General features: G+C 60.4%; 1 protein-coding gene across 3 annotated transcripts in view; it reads right to left on the minus strand.

The window, feature by feature from the left end:
* Positions 1-16,099, minus strand: part of NAV1 (neuron navigator 1) — a 78,470-nt gene that overhangs the window by 52,290 nt on the left and 10,081 nt on the right. For 2 of the 3 annotated variants that reach the window (XM_069771583.1, XM_069771581.1), the window contains exons 2-4: positions 11,044-11,655; positions 10,550-10,650; positions 7,326-8,048 (exon numbers count right to left, since the gene is read on the minus strand). In XM_069771583.1, the coding sequence (XP_069627684.1) occupies positions 7,326-8,048; positions 10,550-10,650; positions 11,044-11,630 (1,411 nt within the window). In that variant the 5' untranslated portion in view covers positions 11,631-11,655. The remainder of the gene's footprint in view (positions 1-7,325; positions 8,049-10,549; positions 10,651-11,043; positions 11,656-16,099) is intronic. The other variant, XM_069771580.1, reaches the window with a different exon arrangement.

A 16,099-nucleotide genomic window follows, 5' to 3' on the forward strand; every position in this document is an offset into this window, starting at 1 on the left:
GATCCAGCCTGGGGGAGATGCAAAGACAGAGCAGCCCTGCCTTTACATCTTCAGAAACTAATTCCTGGATTTGCCATAAATTCTTTCTGTAATTTCAGGGTGATGCTTCAGGCCAGATCCTCACAGGTACGTTGGCCAGAGGAGGGCTGCAAAGTGCTCATCTCTTGATGAGCAGGAGGGCTCTAGGACAGAGGTAACAAGGCTGACACGAAACCCAGGAGGGATGTGGAATGAGTAAGCATCACCAATGCCTACACCAGGTAGTTGTGGAAAACCCTGTGCTCCCTACAGCACTGACTTGCTCACATGTTCATAAAGGTGGAGGCGTGTGTCCCTGCTGCAGGATACGCCTGCATTTTGCTGGGCAGCACAGGGGCACGTGCCTGACCGTGGTCTGCCCACACAGCACCTCCAGGAGCTCACATGCCATGCTGGCCCCTGCACTGGGGCCACGAGGCTCTCGAGCCACCTCCCTGCTGCAAGGCTGCTCCCAGGAATGAGGAAAACGTCCTGCCCAGCTGTGCTGCGCTTGTGCTAAGCTCCCCTACACAGATTCCAGCAGCTCCTTCCAGCGGGAGATGAATCTCAGCCCTTCTCCTGAATTAATAAAAAAATACATTACTGCCTCAATTGGACAAGACAAATAACAGCGTAAGGAATGAAAGAAATGCTCAAATGAAACAAAACGTGGAAGAAATGGATTAGAGGAAAGACAAGCAGATCAGCGGGTGCGCTGGGCACTGCTCTTCAGTGTCACACCCGCCTTGACACAGGCACATCTCCATTTGCACAGCTTCTAATCTCAGCCCTGCAATGCAGCATCCCCTGCCTTCCCAGCTCCCCTCCGCACTCAGCTCCCCGGCTCCAAGCTGCAATGCAGCAGCGTGGGAAAGCCCCGCTCCCCCCTTCACCCCACACCCCTCCACCCCACCACAAGGCAGTGCTGAGCATCCCTGGCCGGACTCCTTGCCTTGCACGTACTCTACCTTCCCGAGCTCACCGCTTCCCAGCCAGAGAACCGGCAACCCCTCCCCTGACTCCCCCTGGGGAGCTGCTTCATGTGCCCAGAGGAGGACGTGACTTTGCAGGGTAGGGGATACAGCAGAATCACACTGTATCTTATCTCCCACACCCTGCATCCCCACAGCTCTATACAAAACACTCTCAAGGTGTGAAGTCTGGAGAGGACAAGGACTAAGCTACCCCCCCGAAGGACAGAACTATCCCCACTCCACCCAGCGAGGGGATCCAGACTCAGCAGCTTCACTGCTGGGCTCTACCTGCAGCTGCCACCAGTACCAGAAACACCACACACACACGGCCCTGGGACATTGCCGCCACCGCACACACAGAGCACCAAATGCCACATGTGCAGTGGCACAAAGGATGCTCTGGACTGGACAAGTGACCAATTCGGAGGATGTGTCAGCAGGTCCACCCAACACCACAGGCCCAGGCAAGCAGCATAGGCTGACCCTGAGACTGCAGCCCTACAGAAAACCCCTTGGTCGCTCCCAGGCACGACCATGGCTCAGCCAGGCAAGCCAGGAGGCACACACTGGCCACGGCAGACAGGCCAGCACTAGAGGTTGGCATCACTCACAGGTTACACACCTCGGAGGGTACACGCTCTGGCTCCGTGCTGAGCTAGAACAAATCCTTCCCCCGTGCAGCAGGCACAAGCATCAGCCAAGCGCTGTCCTCAGATGCTCGAGTGAGAGCAGGCAGGGAGAACTGTGGGCAGGGAGGACCAGGGAAATTGTTGTCTGGCACCACAAGAAGCTTCATAGGAAGGCAATGAGCTGGTAACCTAAATGGACATAACAGGGCAATGACAGAGGGGACTTGTGCCAGGGAAGGGCTGTGGTCACAGAGACATGTACCACAGCTGAGAAGCTAAAGACACAAAGCTGGGGACAGGGGACATCAGGAAGGGACTCTCCAGAAAGACCCAGAACTGCCACTGGTTCCCCAAGTGCCACCCAGCCACACACTGCTGATGAGGCACCTGGACCAGGCAGGACCCATGGGTGTGCTTCTGCAAGAGCAAAACATTCCAGGAGCAGTTGCTCCCAGGGGACGGCAGGGCCTTGAGGGCACATTGCCCACGCCCCACTGTAGTCACATCCCATCAGCAGATCCCAAATAGCATTTCCAGAATTGCATTCAATTTTGCATTCTTTTACACATTTCTCAGTGGACAAATGTTGGATTTGGGGGCAAGATACAGACAGTCACTAGGAAAGCTCCATTTGAACAGCGATTTTCGGGCTCTTTGTGGGAGGAATTTGTTTCAGCAGTGCACCCCCCCAAATATTTTTGCCTTCAACTGTTTGCTCTGCTAGTTTTCCATGGGAAATTTTGAAAGACAGATCTGGACTATTTTTATTTTTTTAGCACTTTTTCTGCACTGCTGTTATCACTGGGAACATGGCACATCCCAAACAGCTTCAGCAGAAAGCTCTGGGGCCCTCGGGTCACATTTCCAGACCTTCTCCACAGTCACTGCAGCCATCTCAGCCAGAGAGAGGAGACATGTACTACTCACTGTCAGCTTTCAGGAGCAGGTTGGAAGCAGCGACACAGCCAGATACCTCTCCCCTTTCTCCTCACCCCTACCCCAAATGCAGGAGTCCAGCTCTGTGGCCAGAAGGAAATAAATCCCCACCCCAACGACCTCATCACAGAGGCACCATCACACAGCGGCCTTAAGAGAGGAATAACATTAACGTGACAGCAATATCGGGACAGCCGCACCACTTTGAGGCAATAACCCGCTCCCATCACCATGAAGAGCTACTTGGTCTCTGACCTCCTTATGGTCTCCTGCCAGGGAGCCTGGCTATTGCTGCATAGCACCACAATGGGCCCGTTAGCGCTTAATGAAACAGCCATGAACGCTGTGGGGCAGAGGTGATCCTTTTAATCCCACACCATGTGCCTGGCCAGCAAGGATGGTCATCAGGAGGGGATCTCGTTGGGAGGGGATACCTTGGTGAGCCCATTTCCACTGGAGCCAGGAACGTGCTTGCCCGGGACGTGTCAGACACCAGCCAAGTGTCTTTCCTGCGCTGTGGTTTCTTTCTTAAAATGACCACGGTCAGACACGACATGAAGCTCCTGTCCTTCAAGGAGCCCATCTGCTTGTACCAGCCCCTTGGCTCTCCTCCCCACCACCGATGGGCTGCTGGCACCCGCTGCTCAGCCAGCCGCCAGCACCAGCATAGCTGGGGTCTGCCCTGCCTGCATGTCAGCACCATGGAGGTACCAGGTCTCTGTGGGCACATGCTGCCCAGCGAGGACAACGCCACTGGGCCACTTGGGGAAGGGTGGCATTGCCCACCCGCTGCCAGCCGAGGGCTGCAGGACTGAGACAGGTTATAGCTGCACCTGTGGAGTTTGGCAGGGCTGTAAAGATTCCTGCAGCGAGCATTTCGCGGAACACAATCTCCCCTGGGATCACACGTGTGTCAGCCTGGGCTCTGGCCCATGCAACACCCACCACTTATTTGTTTATGTGAATTAGCAGCTACTTAAGAGGCACCATATACGGCAAGAGATGGTGAAGGAAATGGCTGCAGAAAGTAGCTGCAGGATCTTGGAGGTGCTCTGGGGACCTCTAGGTAAGTGCAGTCATCACGCTGAGCACCACACCCCAGTGCTAACGAATGCACACACAGCCCATATGTGCCTCCGCACCTGCACACTCTTGTCCACCACATGTGGAGATGAGCACGGCAAGCTTTGTACAGCAAGCTCTTCCAGCACGCTGGCCACGCACCCTCCATACCCTTCATCCTGTGGCCGGGTGCTGGGGTAATTGGCAACCCCAGCTGCCATCCAGCTTTGATGAGAAGCTTTGGTCTTTGGTTGATGTGAAATGTATAATTTGGATGATGGAAATAGCCTCTACAAAGCACATGTGGTTGCTGCGTCCCAGTGACCTCTCCCATCTTGCCCAGGCTGCTCTGCTTTAAACGTGGTTACATCTCCAGCAGCTCTACAAAGGCTTTGGTGCCATCAAACAGATGACACAGCAGCAGCAACCGAATGAAAGGTAACATTTGGCCACTACTAAATAAACTGTATTTTTGGCCAGCAAAGTCTTGGGAGTGCTTCTAGAAGGAGGAGCCCGAGGTGGAGATGAGAACTCAGGTGTTGAGACCAAAGATGCACAAGGTGTCTGCAAACCATCGTGCCTGATGGAGCAGGGAGCTCGGGTTAGGCAGAGGCAGCACAGGCTTCTTAACACAGGTCAACAGTTCAGGGACAACAAGATCTGCAGAGGCTGAAAGTCCCTGCAACTCCCGTCTCTTTCTTCCCAGCACAAATCAAGTTTGCAGGTCTTCTGGTGTCACTCTGGATAGGTTGTTCTCCAGCACACGTGGCCAAACAGCTCAGCCTGATGTTTCTCTTGCCAAAGGAATCCATGAAAACAGCGGAGAAACCTTCCCTCCCTCCCAAGCACCTCCTGTAGCAACCAGGAGAAAGCCCCTCTCCTGGCCCTACCCACCAGCCCTAGCAGGGCATGAAGCCCACTCTCCTGAGCAAGTAGGATCCTGTCCCTTCTGGGTCTGTCCCCACCACAGGAACAACCTCCTCCTTGAGGGGTCAGGTTGTGGAAGGTACTATCAACCCTGGTGAAGGTTTCATCTGCCTGGATCGCACCAGACAACAAGCAAAGGGGTCAAGACCAGAAGCTCAGCGTGTATCCAGGCTTGCGTGCCCCCAAGGTGTGGTTCTGCCATCGGCACCTGTGAAGTGACGGAGCAGCCACCACCGCTGTCACACTGCTCCCTCCTCTGCACATATCCAAGCTCCTGTCGGCATCCCCACCACAGGGGCTGTCAAGGATGTGCCAGGTCACGATTGGCTTGGTTAAGTAGGTATGACTCAACAGCACAACTCCCATGAATGTGAGAGGTACAGCCTCATGGAAGGAAAGCGATGTTTCAGCAGGGTTAAGCTACTGCCCTGTCCACCCCAGGCATTGTCTCCACCTGACACTGGACAACCAGCCCTCAGTCCTCACCACGGGAAGCTCAGCAGTCCGTATGTCTTGGAAAATTATCTATTTCAGCAAATACACAGAGTAGGGGGGTTCAGAGGACAGATTCAGCAGAGTTTGGCCCTCACGGACCAGCTAACCAAGCTTTCAGATGGTAAGTGCAGTCTGAAGGGATGCTTAACACCTCTCAAGGTCAAGGTCAGCCCTGTGGCCCTGAAGCAGGCCCTGACGCAGGCAGGGGCTAGGCAACGACCCCAGAAACCAAAGCAGGTGTTGGGGGCGCTTCCGCAACCCATGGTCTTAGCACGTGCACAAGTCCCTGTCCTGCAGGCAGGATCTCGTACATCCAGCAGCTGCCATAAACCAGGAGTCACTTCCACATGGGCCAGTCCTGCACCATCAGGGAAGCTGCAAGAATTTCTCTTGGGGGTGCTGAGGAAACCCCCATCTAAGAGCAGAGCATCACAGGGGGACACTGAGATCCCCCCAAGCATGCCAACACCAGTGAGTAGAGATCTGTTAGTCCCATAAGTGACAAATCCTCCCATAATCCTGCCCTGCTCCCATGGCATCTGGTGTTATCCCAGCATTAGGGCTGAGGATGGATGTCCATGAGCCCAGCTGCAGGACCACCGTGGCAGCCTGAGCCCCTCCTGCAAGGCCAGCCTCACATGTCCAGCGTGCTCATCCTCACGGTCTGCCTGCCCACACCTTGAGCTTTCCGTGGCTTTCCACGAGCTGTTTGCACAGCCCCAGCGAGCCCCGGGATGCTCCAGCAGCTGGAGCAGACCCCTGCCAGGGAGAGGATCAGGCAGGGTGCACACCACCACTGCTGCTGCTCCTGTGGCTGTGCACAGCCAGGGGGCTAGGGGTGATGGTCTGGGAGGCTCCACGCCTGTGTGCCGACACGCACCGGTGCATGTTGTGCCAGAGCCCTGCACTGGAGCAGGGGCTGTGACACCCCGAAGCCTCCTGGAGCGGCAGGGTGTGCAGCAGGGAACTGGACTCAACAAGCACGGCTTTACAGGCGCCTGACTTCAGCACATACTCCAGCTCACTCCCCCTCTCCAAACCTCCCCCACAGCCCCCAGCTGGGGCGAATCTCTCCCCTTTCTCCACACAGCAGAGCTCTGCTCACAATGCAGCTAGGAGAAGGCATCTCAAGCCAGCTCTCCAAGTGCCGGAGAAGCTCCTGGCCCCCTAAAAGGGGGTCCCAGGCAAGGAACCTGAAGGGACTGGACACACCAGGGGTCCCAGCCCTGCCTGTACTACTGCTCCTCTCCACCACCAGCCACTGGAGCTTTAAACCTGGCTTGCTCAGGCACCGGGAGCACCGTGATGGCTATGCAGAGCTCGTTTGCCACCTTCTCATGCCAGTTTGCCAGATCAAACAGAGCTCTTAGCAGCTGCAAGCCCCCCATGGTCCCTCCCCAGCCCAGCCCACTGAGCCCATGGGCGCTGCCCGTTGGGACACAGGGGAGAGCGGGCTTCAGCGGGAAGCAGAGGGCTCCCAAGGCTGCCACGGTTTCCTAGAGATCACCACACAGCCACGAGGGAAACGTGAGGGCTGGGCACGCCTGTACCAAGACCCAGCACCACAGCCCATGAAGGGGGCAGCGGGTCCTGAGATCAGAGCCACGGCCGGTGCCAGGGGCCAGCACTTATTGATCTGATGAAAACCCACCGTGCACACAACGAGCTCTTGACCGCACGGGCTCAGGGATCAAACCTGCCGGGATAGCAAGACACGGGCAGCCATGGGCTGAAAACAGCTCACGTGAACGCTGTGGCAGCATCCTTGGAGAACCCTCCTCAGCCAGAGCCCGAGACCTTGGAGGAGCTCTGGATCTGAAGCCTCCTGCCCAAAGGGCGGGACCCTATGCGTGGCACCTCCGAGCGAGAACGGCCAAGGTCAACCCCCGGGGCGAGCCACCCCGATGGCGCGGAGCGGCTGTGGCACCTGGCCGGGCAACCTCCATTGTCTTTGGCAGTGTGTAGATACAAGGGGTGACAGAAAAGACACGTGGGCAGGATGACCGCCACCTGCCATTCCTCCTCGTGAAGAGGCTGGACCAAGGCGAGAGGAGGCCACGCGCTGGCCCTCAGACTGGCCGATGGCATCTTCCCCCTGAGCGAGGCCGACGGCGGCTTCTCCCTCAGCATCCCTCCACCTCTCCAGTGCCTGGGACACCGACGCAGCCTCCGGCGGGTCCCTCCTGGGGGTGGCGGGAGCTCCCCGACGCTTCAGGCAGCCGGACTCCCACCATTTCCCCATCCCCTGACCGCGAGGCCGGCGGGGCGCAATAGCCGCACTCACCCAGCATCTGGCTGAAGAGGAGCTGCTCCAGGTCGCCCAGCACCGTCACCACCAGTTCGGGGTCCACCTTCAGGTAGGGCTTCTCCTCAGCGCCCGCCGCCACCGCCGGCCCCTTCCCGCCCAGCAGCTCGTCGTCGCACTTGCCGCCTCCGCCGCCCCCGCCCGCCTCGGGGGCCTTGCTGAGGGGCTTCACCTCCGCGTAGGGCCCGCGGGGGATGCGGCTGGGCTTGCCGGCGGGCGGCGGCTTGGCGGGGCCGGCGGGGCGCGGCGACAGCAGCGAGTGCTCGGAGCGGGACAGGCTCCGCGACATGGCGGGCGCCTCCCGGCCGCGGGGGCCGCCGCCGCCCCGGCCGCCCCCCCCCGCTGCCGCCCCCGTTGCCGCCGCCTTGGCCATGTCGTCGCTCCAGCGGGGCTCGTAGAGCTGCCGCTTCTTCTCAGCGTCGGTGAGGAAGGCCAGGTTGGTGAGCGACTTCTGCTTGCGCAGGTTGGAGCCGGCCGGCAGCCGCCCCTCCGCGCTGCTCGCCTTGAAGACGCGCAGCTCCGCGCCCCGCGGCCCCGCCGCCGCCGACGACGACTTCCCCCGCTTCGGCATCACCGCGCCGCCGTCGGGGCCCCGCCGGTAGCCGCGCTCCTCCTCGCCCAGCTCCACGTCGGGAAGGCTCTTGAGGTTGCTCCCCAGCATCCCCGCGCTGCAACCATTTAACCCGCCGGGCGCTGCTGCTGCTGCGGCACCGAGGACACACCGGGCGAGACAGAGAGAGAAGCGCCGTCAGCGCCCGCCCCACCGGCGCGGGGCGGAGCGGCGCGGGACGGGGAGGAGATGGTGGGGAGGGTGGGAGGGGAGCGGAGCGGAGCGGCGGAACCCCACCTCCCTGCTCCGCCGCCGGCGGGACACTGCGAACCAGCGGAATGTCAGGGGCAAACAAAAAGGGCCCGCCCTCCTCCGCGCCCGGCTGGCGCGGGCAGGGGGCGGGGCGCGGGGCGCGCGCCCGCGGCGGGGAGGGAGAGAGGGGAGGGGAGAGGAGGGGGCGCGCGCCGCGGGGCGGGGCGAGGCGGGGGCGCGCGCCACCCCCGGGGACGTGCAGCGCCGAGCACGGCGGAGCGGGGGCGGCGGGGACGCGCGGGACCCCGGCGGCGGAGGGACCGTGCGAGACCCCGGGCCGTGCGGGACCCGCAGGACCATGTGGGACCCCGGGGGCAGCGGGACTGTGCGGGACCCCGGGGCGATGCAGGACCCCCGGGGCGAGAGATGAAGCTGGAAGGCGCGGTGCTGCGTGCACCCCCATGGGTGCCGGGGGGGGCTGCCCCCCACCGAGCCGGCGATGGCCTCGGCGACCAGAGCGTGCCCGCTCCCTCCCGCCGCCCCTTGCAGGCAGGGACGTGCTGGGTGCTGGCTGGGAGGTGGGTGAAGCCAGCGGGGGGGCCCACGTCCCAGCACCCTACGTGTGAAGCACCCCCTCTCCCGCCCGCCGCGGTCCCCGCACCCAGCCCCGACACTGCACACCCATCCCCAGGGGGGCCAAAACTTCCCCGTTTCACCCCAAACAGTGCAGGAAGGGCCCGGGGTGGCCCCAGGAGCCCCCCCGAGGGACACTGTGGCCCCCAAGCCCAGCAGGGCCTCTCCAGTGATCTGGGGGAATTAAGGGGGGCGAAAAAGAGGGTGAGCGGGATCTGGTTATCATCATTTTTCATTAATTACCCGTCCCTTGGGAGGGGTGAATTAAGTCTATTTGGTGACCTCACGCAGGCTGCCATGGCAACCGCCGGAAAATATTGCATTAGAGCCCATCACTATGCTGCCGAGATAAGGAGCCGGGAGGGCCGGGGGCGGCACGAGCCCCCCAGCCTGGCCCCCTGTACGGCAGCACAGCCACCCTGGGTGATTTAGGGTTCAGCCCATGGTGATGCTGAGGAGCCCCAGAATAACCCGGCCTGGATGGGACAGCAAAGGGTGGCCAAAAAAAAGGGTGTTTTGCACCGAAAGGTGCTGCTGGGGCAGGTTGGGTGCACAAGCCGCCCCGCTGCACCCCGAAGCCACTTAAGTTTGGGGCACTGTTACAGCCCTTGCTGAGCTACGAGGCCATAGCCTGGGTGTCATGTCATTTTGGGGCTGGCGAGGTGACCCTTGGGGCCTCCCAATGTCCCCTTGTCCCCTCTGGCTCGGCCCAACAGAGCCCCAGAAGGTGCCATGTCCCTGGGGCGCCTGGGGGAGGTGTGGAGCAAGGGAAAGTATCCGGCCTTTTCCCCAGCACAGAACCCGCTCGGCCTCATCCCAAAACCTCCCCCAAGGCAAGCAGGGCAGCTGCGCTGGGAGCACGCCAGCCCCGCTCACTCCCCTCCTGCTTTCTCCCAGAAAATCCTCCCGCTAGCCACAGGTTTTGGTGCTTCCCAAATCGGGGCTCAGCGCTGAACCCCATTACCCTCTGGCTGTGCAGTGGTGGTGCCGGGACCCTATTGCAAAGCTGAGCTGTGCCATGAGCCATGGTGGCTCTGACCGACTTCTGTCCCTTCGAATCACCCGGTGAAGCTCCCAGCTCTTTTTTTTCCCCTTCCCTGCACATCCCTGGAGCATCCCGCCATCCTCCACTGCCGCTGCCCTGGCAACCACCGCCCCAGCATCCCCTCCAGCAGCTGCCCCCCCAAAATCACTCCCAAAAGCAAGCACCAGAGGGGACTGGGGTGTCCCCAACATTGCAGCGGGGAGCTTGTATTTGGGCTCATTCGGTCCCCAAGAAAGGGGGTGTCCCTGCAGTGGGTGTGGGGAGCCAGCAGTGCCACGGCACCCGCCTCCGCGCCGGCTCTCTGCCGGCTTCTTGGAAATGGGTCATCCCTGGAGCTCGCTGGGAAACTGGGAAGGAGCCAAGCGGGGTGATGTCCCGGCAGCGTCATCAGAGGGGACCGTCCCCCAGTGCCGGAGCCACCACAGGGGATGCTGACATGGATCCTGTGCCCGGGTGAGGCCACGCCACCAGGTGTAGTTTTTTTGGCCACGGGGGTCACCAGACACGGCAGCTGCTGCAGCCGTGTCATTCCCAAGGGAGTTGGGGCACCTCCTGTGTGGGGTTCCCTTCCGCTGCCGCACAGACCTCCAGCCCCGGCTTCCATTCTGGCACGGGGCTGCAGGGGTCTGTGCTCTGGCACGAGCCTCTGCCCCTCAGCACTGTCCCGGCAGCCCCCCAGCAGGACCTCCTCATCCCCAGCAAACCCCCCCCCCTCAGACTCACTCAGGCCTCTGGCTTTGGGGTCAGGGTCAGGTCCCTCCACAGGACCAGGACACTCGTCACCCGGGGATGTGGCCCTTTCCTCCTCCTGGTCCTCCTGCAGTCTGGGGGCAGAGGAGGGGTGAGAGTGAGGGAGCAGGGGTGCATCACAGGGTGCATCCAGCTGAGGACCCCCAGGAGATGGAGACACAGTGCCTTGAGCTCTCCTAGGGTTTGGGGACAATAGTGCCATGGCAAGGGGGGGTCCCAGGGCACCCCACTCGCCTCTGACCCCATGCCCTGCCCCACACCAGCTCCCATGGGTGCTTCAAGAGCCCCCAGCACCTCAAACCCAGCGGGAACCTTCCTTTTGGGGCAGAGCCCCCAGACCCAACCCCATCATTCCCCCATGGCCACCCCTGCCATTCCCACCTCCCTTCCCATGTCCCCCTGTCACCATGTCCCCCTATCTCCAAGCCTGCCCCCCAGCCCCATGCCCCCATTCCCCAGGGACTCACCGGTACTGGAAGGGTGCCACGGTGGCGGTGACAGGACGGCTGTGTGAGGGGCCTGAGGAGAAGGTGATGGTCCCTGACCCAAACATGGGGCCCCTGCCCTGTGAGCCACCATGCGGCTCATCCCCTGTCCCCGCTGTGGCCACCCCACTGCCCTTCCCAGGGGACACCCCTGGCCATCCCCCACCCCTGCCCTGTGCTGGGGGGCCTTTGGGCAGCTCGGTGGGCTCCCCCACCCTGCCTGCCCCTCTCCTCCTGCTGCCCACCACCTCTGGCCACTTCCCAGGGGACACCAGGGGTCTCGCTGGGACTTTCTGTCCCCCGCGGGGGGGAATGCCAGGGCTGCCCTCCCTGCCCTTTGCCAGCTCACGACCGGTGGCTCTGCCAGTGCCTTTGGGCTTGAGGGCCTTGGGGCTGGGGACCAGCACCTTCCCTGGCCGGGGAGACGGAGCCCCATGGGGGACAGGGGGCCCCGGCATGCTCGGGGGGGCGACGGCATGTGGCTTGCTGTGGGCCACGGTGCGGGGCACTGGGATGGCAGAGACGTAGTGGCTGCGGCCAGCAGGGTTGACGTTGGCTGTCCCGTTCATCCTGGTGAGGTGGCTGCTGGTGAGGCTGTGGGGGGAGAGGAGGGTTGAGCAGGGCCCAGCACGGTGATGCGATGGGCATGGGGGGCACCCACATCCTGACGGCCACACTGGAGCCTGGTCTTGGCCCCCACTGACTGTAGGTAGTTAATGTCCCCATCCCAGGAGGAGGCCACTGCATCCCACACCCCAGGGTGAGGACACACCTCATGTCCCCCCACAGGGATCCACAGGACCAGGGCACATGTAATGTCCTGCCCCAGGGACCCTGCGCAGCCCCATCCCCATGTCCCCAGGTCCCTATGGCAGGTCCCTGCAGCAAGGCCCCATGGGCGCAGACCCCCAGCAGGTAAGGCTGCACCACAGGCAAGATGGGCCCCTCTTGGCCACCCAAAACTTTCTCCTGGTCCCCAAAACCACCTCCTGGTCAATTGAGACCATCTCCTGGTCACCTGAGACCATCTCCCAGCCACCTCAGACCATCTCCTGATCACCCAAGACCACCTTCCAGGGGCACGAGGATCAACCAGCTCCATCAACCCATTCCTCAGGCCCTTACTGATGTCTGAGCCCCATCTCTGCCCTCCCCATCCCCAACATCCCCCCAAGTGATGCCACCCACCCCATCTCTCCATGCGCCTCATCTTGTCCCACAGTGACTCTCCCTGGCACCGCCACCCAGACAGTGCCTCACATCCCCTTGCCTTGGCGTTTTGCTCCATGCAGATGAGGACGGGGGGTTGGCACACCACCCCATCCCACTGAAGGCACCCACAGGCAGGAAGGGCTGTCTTTGCCACCACTAGTGACAGGGCCATTGGCACATTCACAGCAAGTGGAGAAGCTCATCCCTCCCGCAGGCTTTGCCTGGGCAGGCAGAGCAGAGCTCAGCAAGAAAATCAGCCGTGGAGCAAAGCTTCATCTCCAACCACCTCCCGCCTGTAGCTCTCTGGGAAAAAAAACTCAAAACACACAAAAAAATTTTTTCCAGGGGATGGAGTGGTCTCTAGAAAGACAGGGAGATGTGGCTCCATGGCTGCCTGTGCCAACCTCTGCCCCCTTGCCCCAGTACAGCCACAGCGAACCTAAAGGCAAATGGGTGCTGGGTGCCACAAATCTCACAGGACACACTTTTCATGGGTCCCTCCAGTACAGTTTTGCTCAGCCTGCTCAAAGGAAAACCCCTGGGCAGGGGAGTGGAACCTTTTTGGGGTCCCCAAGCATCATAGGGGGGACCATCAGCTCCAGGTCAGCCACCCGCAGTCCCTGTCACCCATGGTGGGGTTCCTCTCCCCCAGAGCTGGCTTCAGGCTGGGTGGGTGCAGCCAGCACAAGCGGGTCTTTGTGCGGCTGCTCCAGTGAGCGCATTTGGGGCTGCGCTGGAGCTGAACGAAGCCATTCCTGGCGGGCTGGGGGATGCTGCTGCCCAGGTATGGGGCCACACAAGCCGCTCTGTTTGCAGCCCGGGGCTGGCAGCCTGGCTGCCTTTCAAACCACCTGGCCAAGATGAAGCTTCTCTGGAGCTGGAGAAGGTTTCTTGGCAAGCCGTGGGGTGCAGGGGGATGGCTCCCATCACCCCAATGGGAACAGCACGCAGCCTCAGCCCTGCAACCATTGCATCTCCCAGCAGAGGGTGTTACATGAGAAAGGTCCAAAAATGCCCCCAAACTGCCTCATTTTGCCTCTTCCCCAACCTACAGCTGCCCCAAGCCCTGCTCCCCCCAGGCTTTTGGGAGTCTGCAAGGACCAAGCCTTGCCCTGCATCCCCCACAGTGAGCCCCCCCCCGGGTGGCCATGTCCCTGACACAGGCAGCGCTCAGGTGAATGCACCCAAGTTCCCTTTTGCCAGACCCACATGAGCTGGATCACTTGATCAACAGAGCCATGGGTCACGGGGAGAAGGGCTGATGCAGCGGACAAGTTCTAGGCATCACAGCGCTGACTCCAGCACCAGCCAGGAGCTACAAAGGTCTTTTCAAGGCAATTTTAACTAAGGGGAAGAGGGAACTGACACACACAGCTCTGGGCTTGCTCTCACTGAAGCCTTTGAAATGGCCGAGGAGGTTTTCTCTCTCCCCACATCCTGTCTGTGACGTCTCTGCCTCTGCTCACCGTGGTCATGGCCCTGAGTCACAGCACCAGTGGATGGAGGAAGCTTGGGGGGTCTCTGGGACAGATCTGTCCCTGAGCTGCTGTGGGGGGTGAGACAGAGACAGGCATTGGGGGTCTGCCACCCCCACGCTGGCAAATAGGTCTGGATCTGGCCCTGGTGCACAACCACAGTACCCAGTGAGGGGCCCTGTGCTGGCACCAGCCCACACCCGAGGGTGATGCAGGGTGGGTGGCAGGAGCCAGGAAGGGGCCTTGTGGGGCTTTCCTTGCACCCATGGGATTTCCTTGCACCCACAAAGGTCACTTCTGGGAGCAAGGCAGCCAGGGCTCAGCACCCAGCACCAGCCAGGAGCTGGAGACCAGCACATCCCTGGGGGCACAATACTTCCAATCCCCGCTTTGCAGCCCACCCAGCAGCGAATATCAGCAGCAACCAGCTCTCCTCAGCCCTTCAGCCCTTTCCCAGGTTGTGCCCCACGCCCTACACTTACAAACCCCAATTTTGGAATTTTTTCACTCTCTTTAACCCAGCCCCTTGCCCCAGGAGTACTGTGCCTGAGGGCAGAGCAGTTCACAGCCTTGAGCTGCAAAATAGCTTGTGCAAATGCCAACAGGGTCAACCTTCCTACCCATAAGGCTGAGGATGCCTGGGATGGGGCCAAGAGCCAGCAAAGCTCCAGTCTCACGGACACAAGTGGTTAAACCACTGCCCCAACTCACCTATTTCACCCTTGAGGTCCCTTGCATGAACATCTCCAGCCCCAGGGGCTGCTGCTAGTGGGTTTTCTCCTAGCGCAGAGGGAGATCATCTGCCACTGCCTCCATAAAGCTGGTCCCGAGCTCCTCTTCAACCAACTCAGGCAAAAAAAGATCATCTAGGTTTATGCTATGACCTTATCTTCTCCAGCACCCTCTGAGCATCATCAGCATGCAACAACCCTCCAGCCCTGCCTGCTCACCAGGCACGTGGCATTGGGGCTGTAACCAGGTTTTATAGATATTTTTTTTTCCAGTCTATTCACTTTGGATTTCTCTCTCAGGGGCACAACTTCCATTTCTCCCCTCTGAGCCCATCAGCGGCCACTTCATTGCGATGCTGTGGCTGCAGCAGAAGCCAAAGCTGCCACGTTGGCCACAAAAAAAATCAATCCTCCTCTTGTGCTCGCAGAGTTGAGGTTTTCCAGGATATGTCAATGCCTGCTGGAAGCCAGGCTCCGGAGCTGTTCCCTCCCTGCAGCAGATACCTCGAGGGTCTCTGAGGACACCCATCTCTTCTCTGCAGCTGGCTAAGCATGGGTGACCCTTCCTTGGGCTTCACCCTGCTTTAGGGATGCCGGGGGCTCCCCCGGCTCTGGGCAAAGGGAGATAAGGGAGATGTGGATGCAGCCCTGCTCCCCCAGGCTGTAACACCAGCCGGACCCTTGGGCTGGTGTCCCGCACCCAGGGATGCCACCAAAGTGATAAACCAAAGCAACTCCCACCAAGTTTCTATTTCGTCCCATCAGTCCCAGGAGGAGCCCCTCCCGCGCCAGGCAGCCCTCCTACTCATCCCATCATTTTATTAATGAGCACAAACTAAAACCATTCCCGGGAGAGATTCAGCCCATTCTTCTTCCAAACAAATTCTTCATTCACATCTAGATTGATTTCTACCCCATCCAAATTCTGCCCCCAGGGACCGGGTACCCCCCAGTGTGTGCCCCGTGTACCGTGGTGGCAAGGGAGCAGGCAAGTGCCATGTCATGCTGCGTCACACTGGCGTCCTGCCACCAGTTTGCCTGGCTAAAGCAGGTTATGGCTTGACCTAGATAGACATGGGCAGCTCCTTTGCAATTAGCTCGAAAGGGAAACAGCTTTCTCCTTTAATGCAACCCGGCTGCAGGGCCTCTGTGTCCCCAGAGCAGCTCTTGGGAACCGGCTGCCACTCACCCTCTGGGTAACGTGAGCACCAGAAATTTGCGCCAGATACTTTGCTTTTGGGACTTCCAACCCTTGCGTGGGTTTTTGGCCCCATCCCCTCCCCAGGTACCAGCTTGGGATCGGTGAGTCCCATGGTGGTGGAAAGCAGCAAATACACACAAGGTATTTTAGCACAAGGGGATATTTTGGAGAAGCCACAGCGGTGCTGCGTGCAGCAGAGCCCTGCCTGGGTGCTGGGGCTGAGCCCCCCTGGGCAGCTGGAGATGCTCGTCTCCCAGCCGGAGGGAGGATACTCACCCCACCTATCTCCAGAGCTCAGTCTGGAGCACTGGGTCAGTATCTACTGGCTCCAGCGCTGAACTCAAGTTTTCCCTGAATTAAAGACCTTTAAGCCCAGAGACGATGTGGTTTCTGATCCCTTCGGATGTTGCCATCCGCAG

This window comes from Haliaeetus albicilla, chromosome 26 (assembly GCF_947461875.1).
Source record: "Haliaeetus albicilla chromosome 26, bHalAlb1.1, whole genome shotgun sequence".
Lineage (NCBI taxonomy): Eukaryota > Metazoa > Chordata > Aves > Accipitriformes > Accipitridae > Haliaeetus > Haliaeetus albicilla.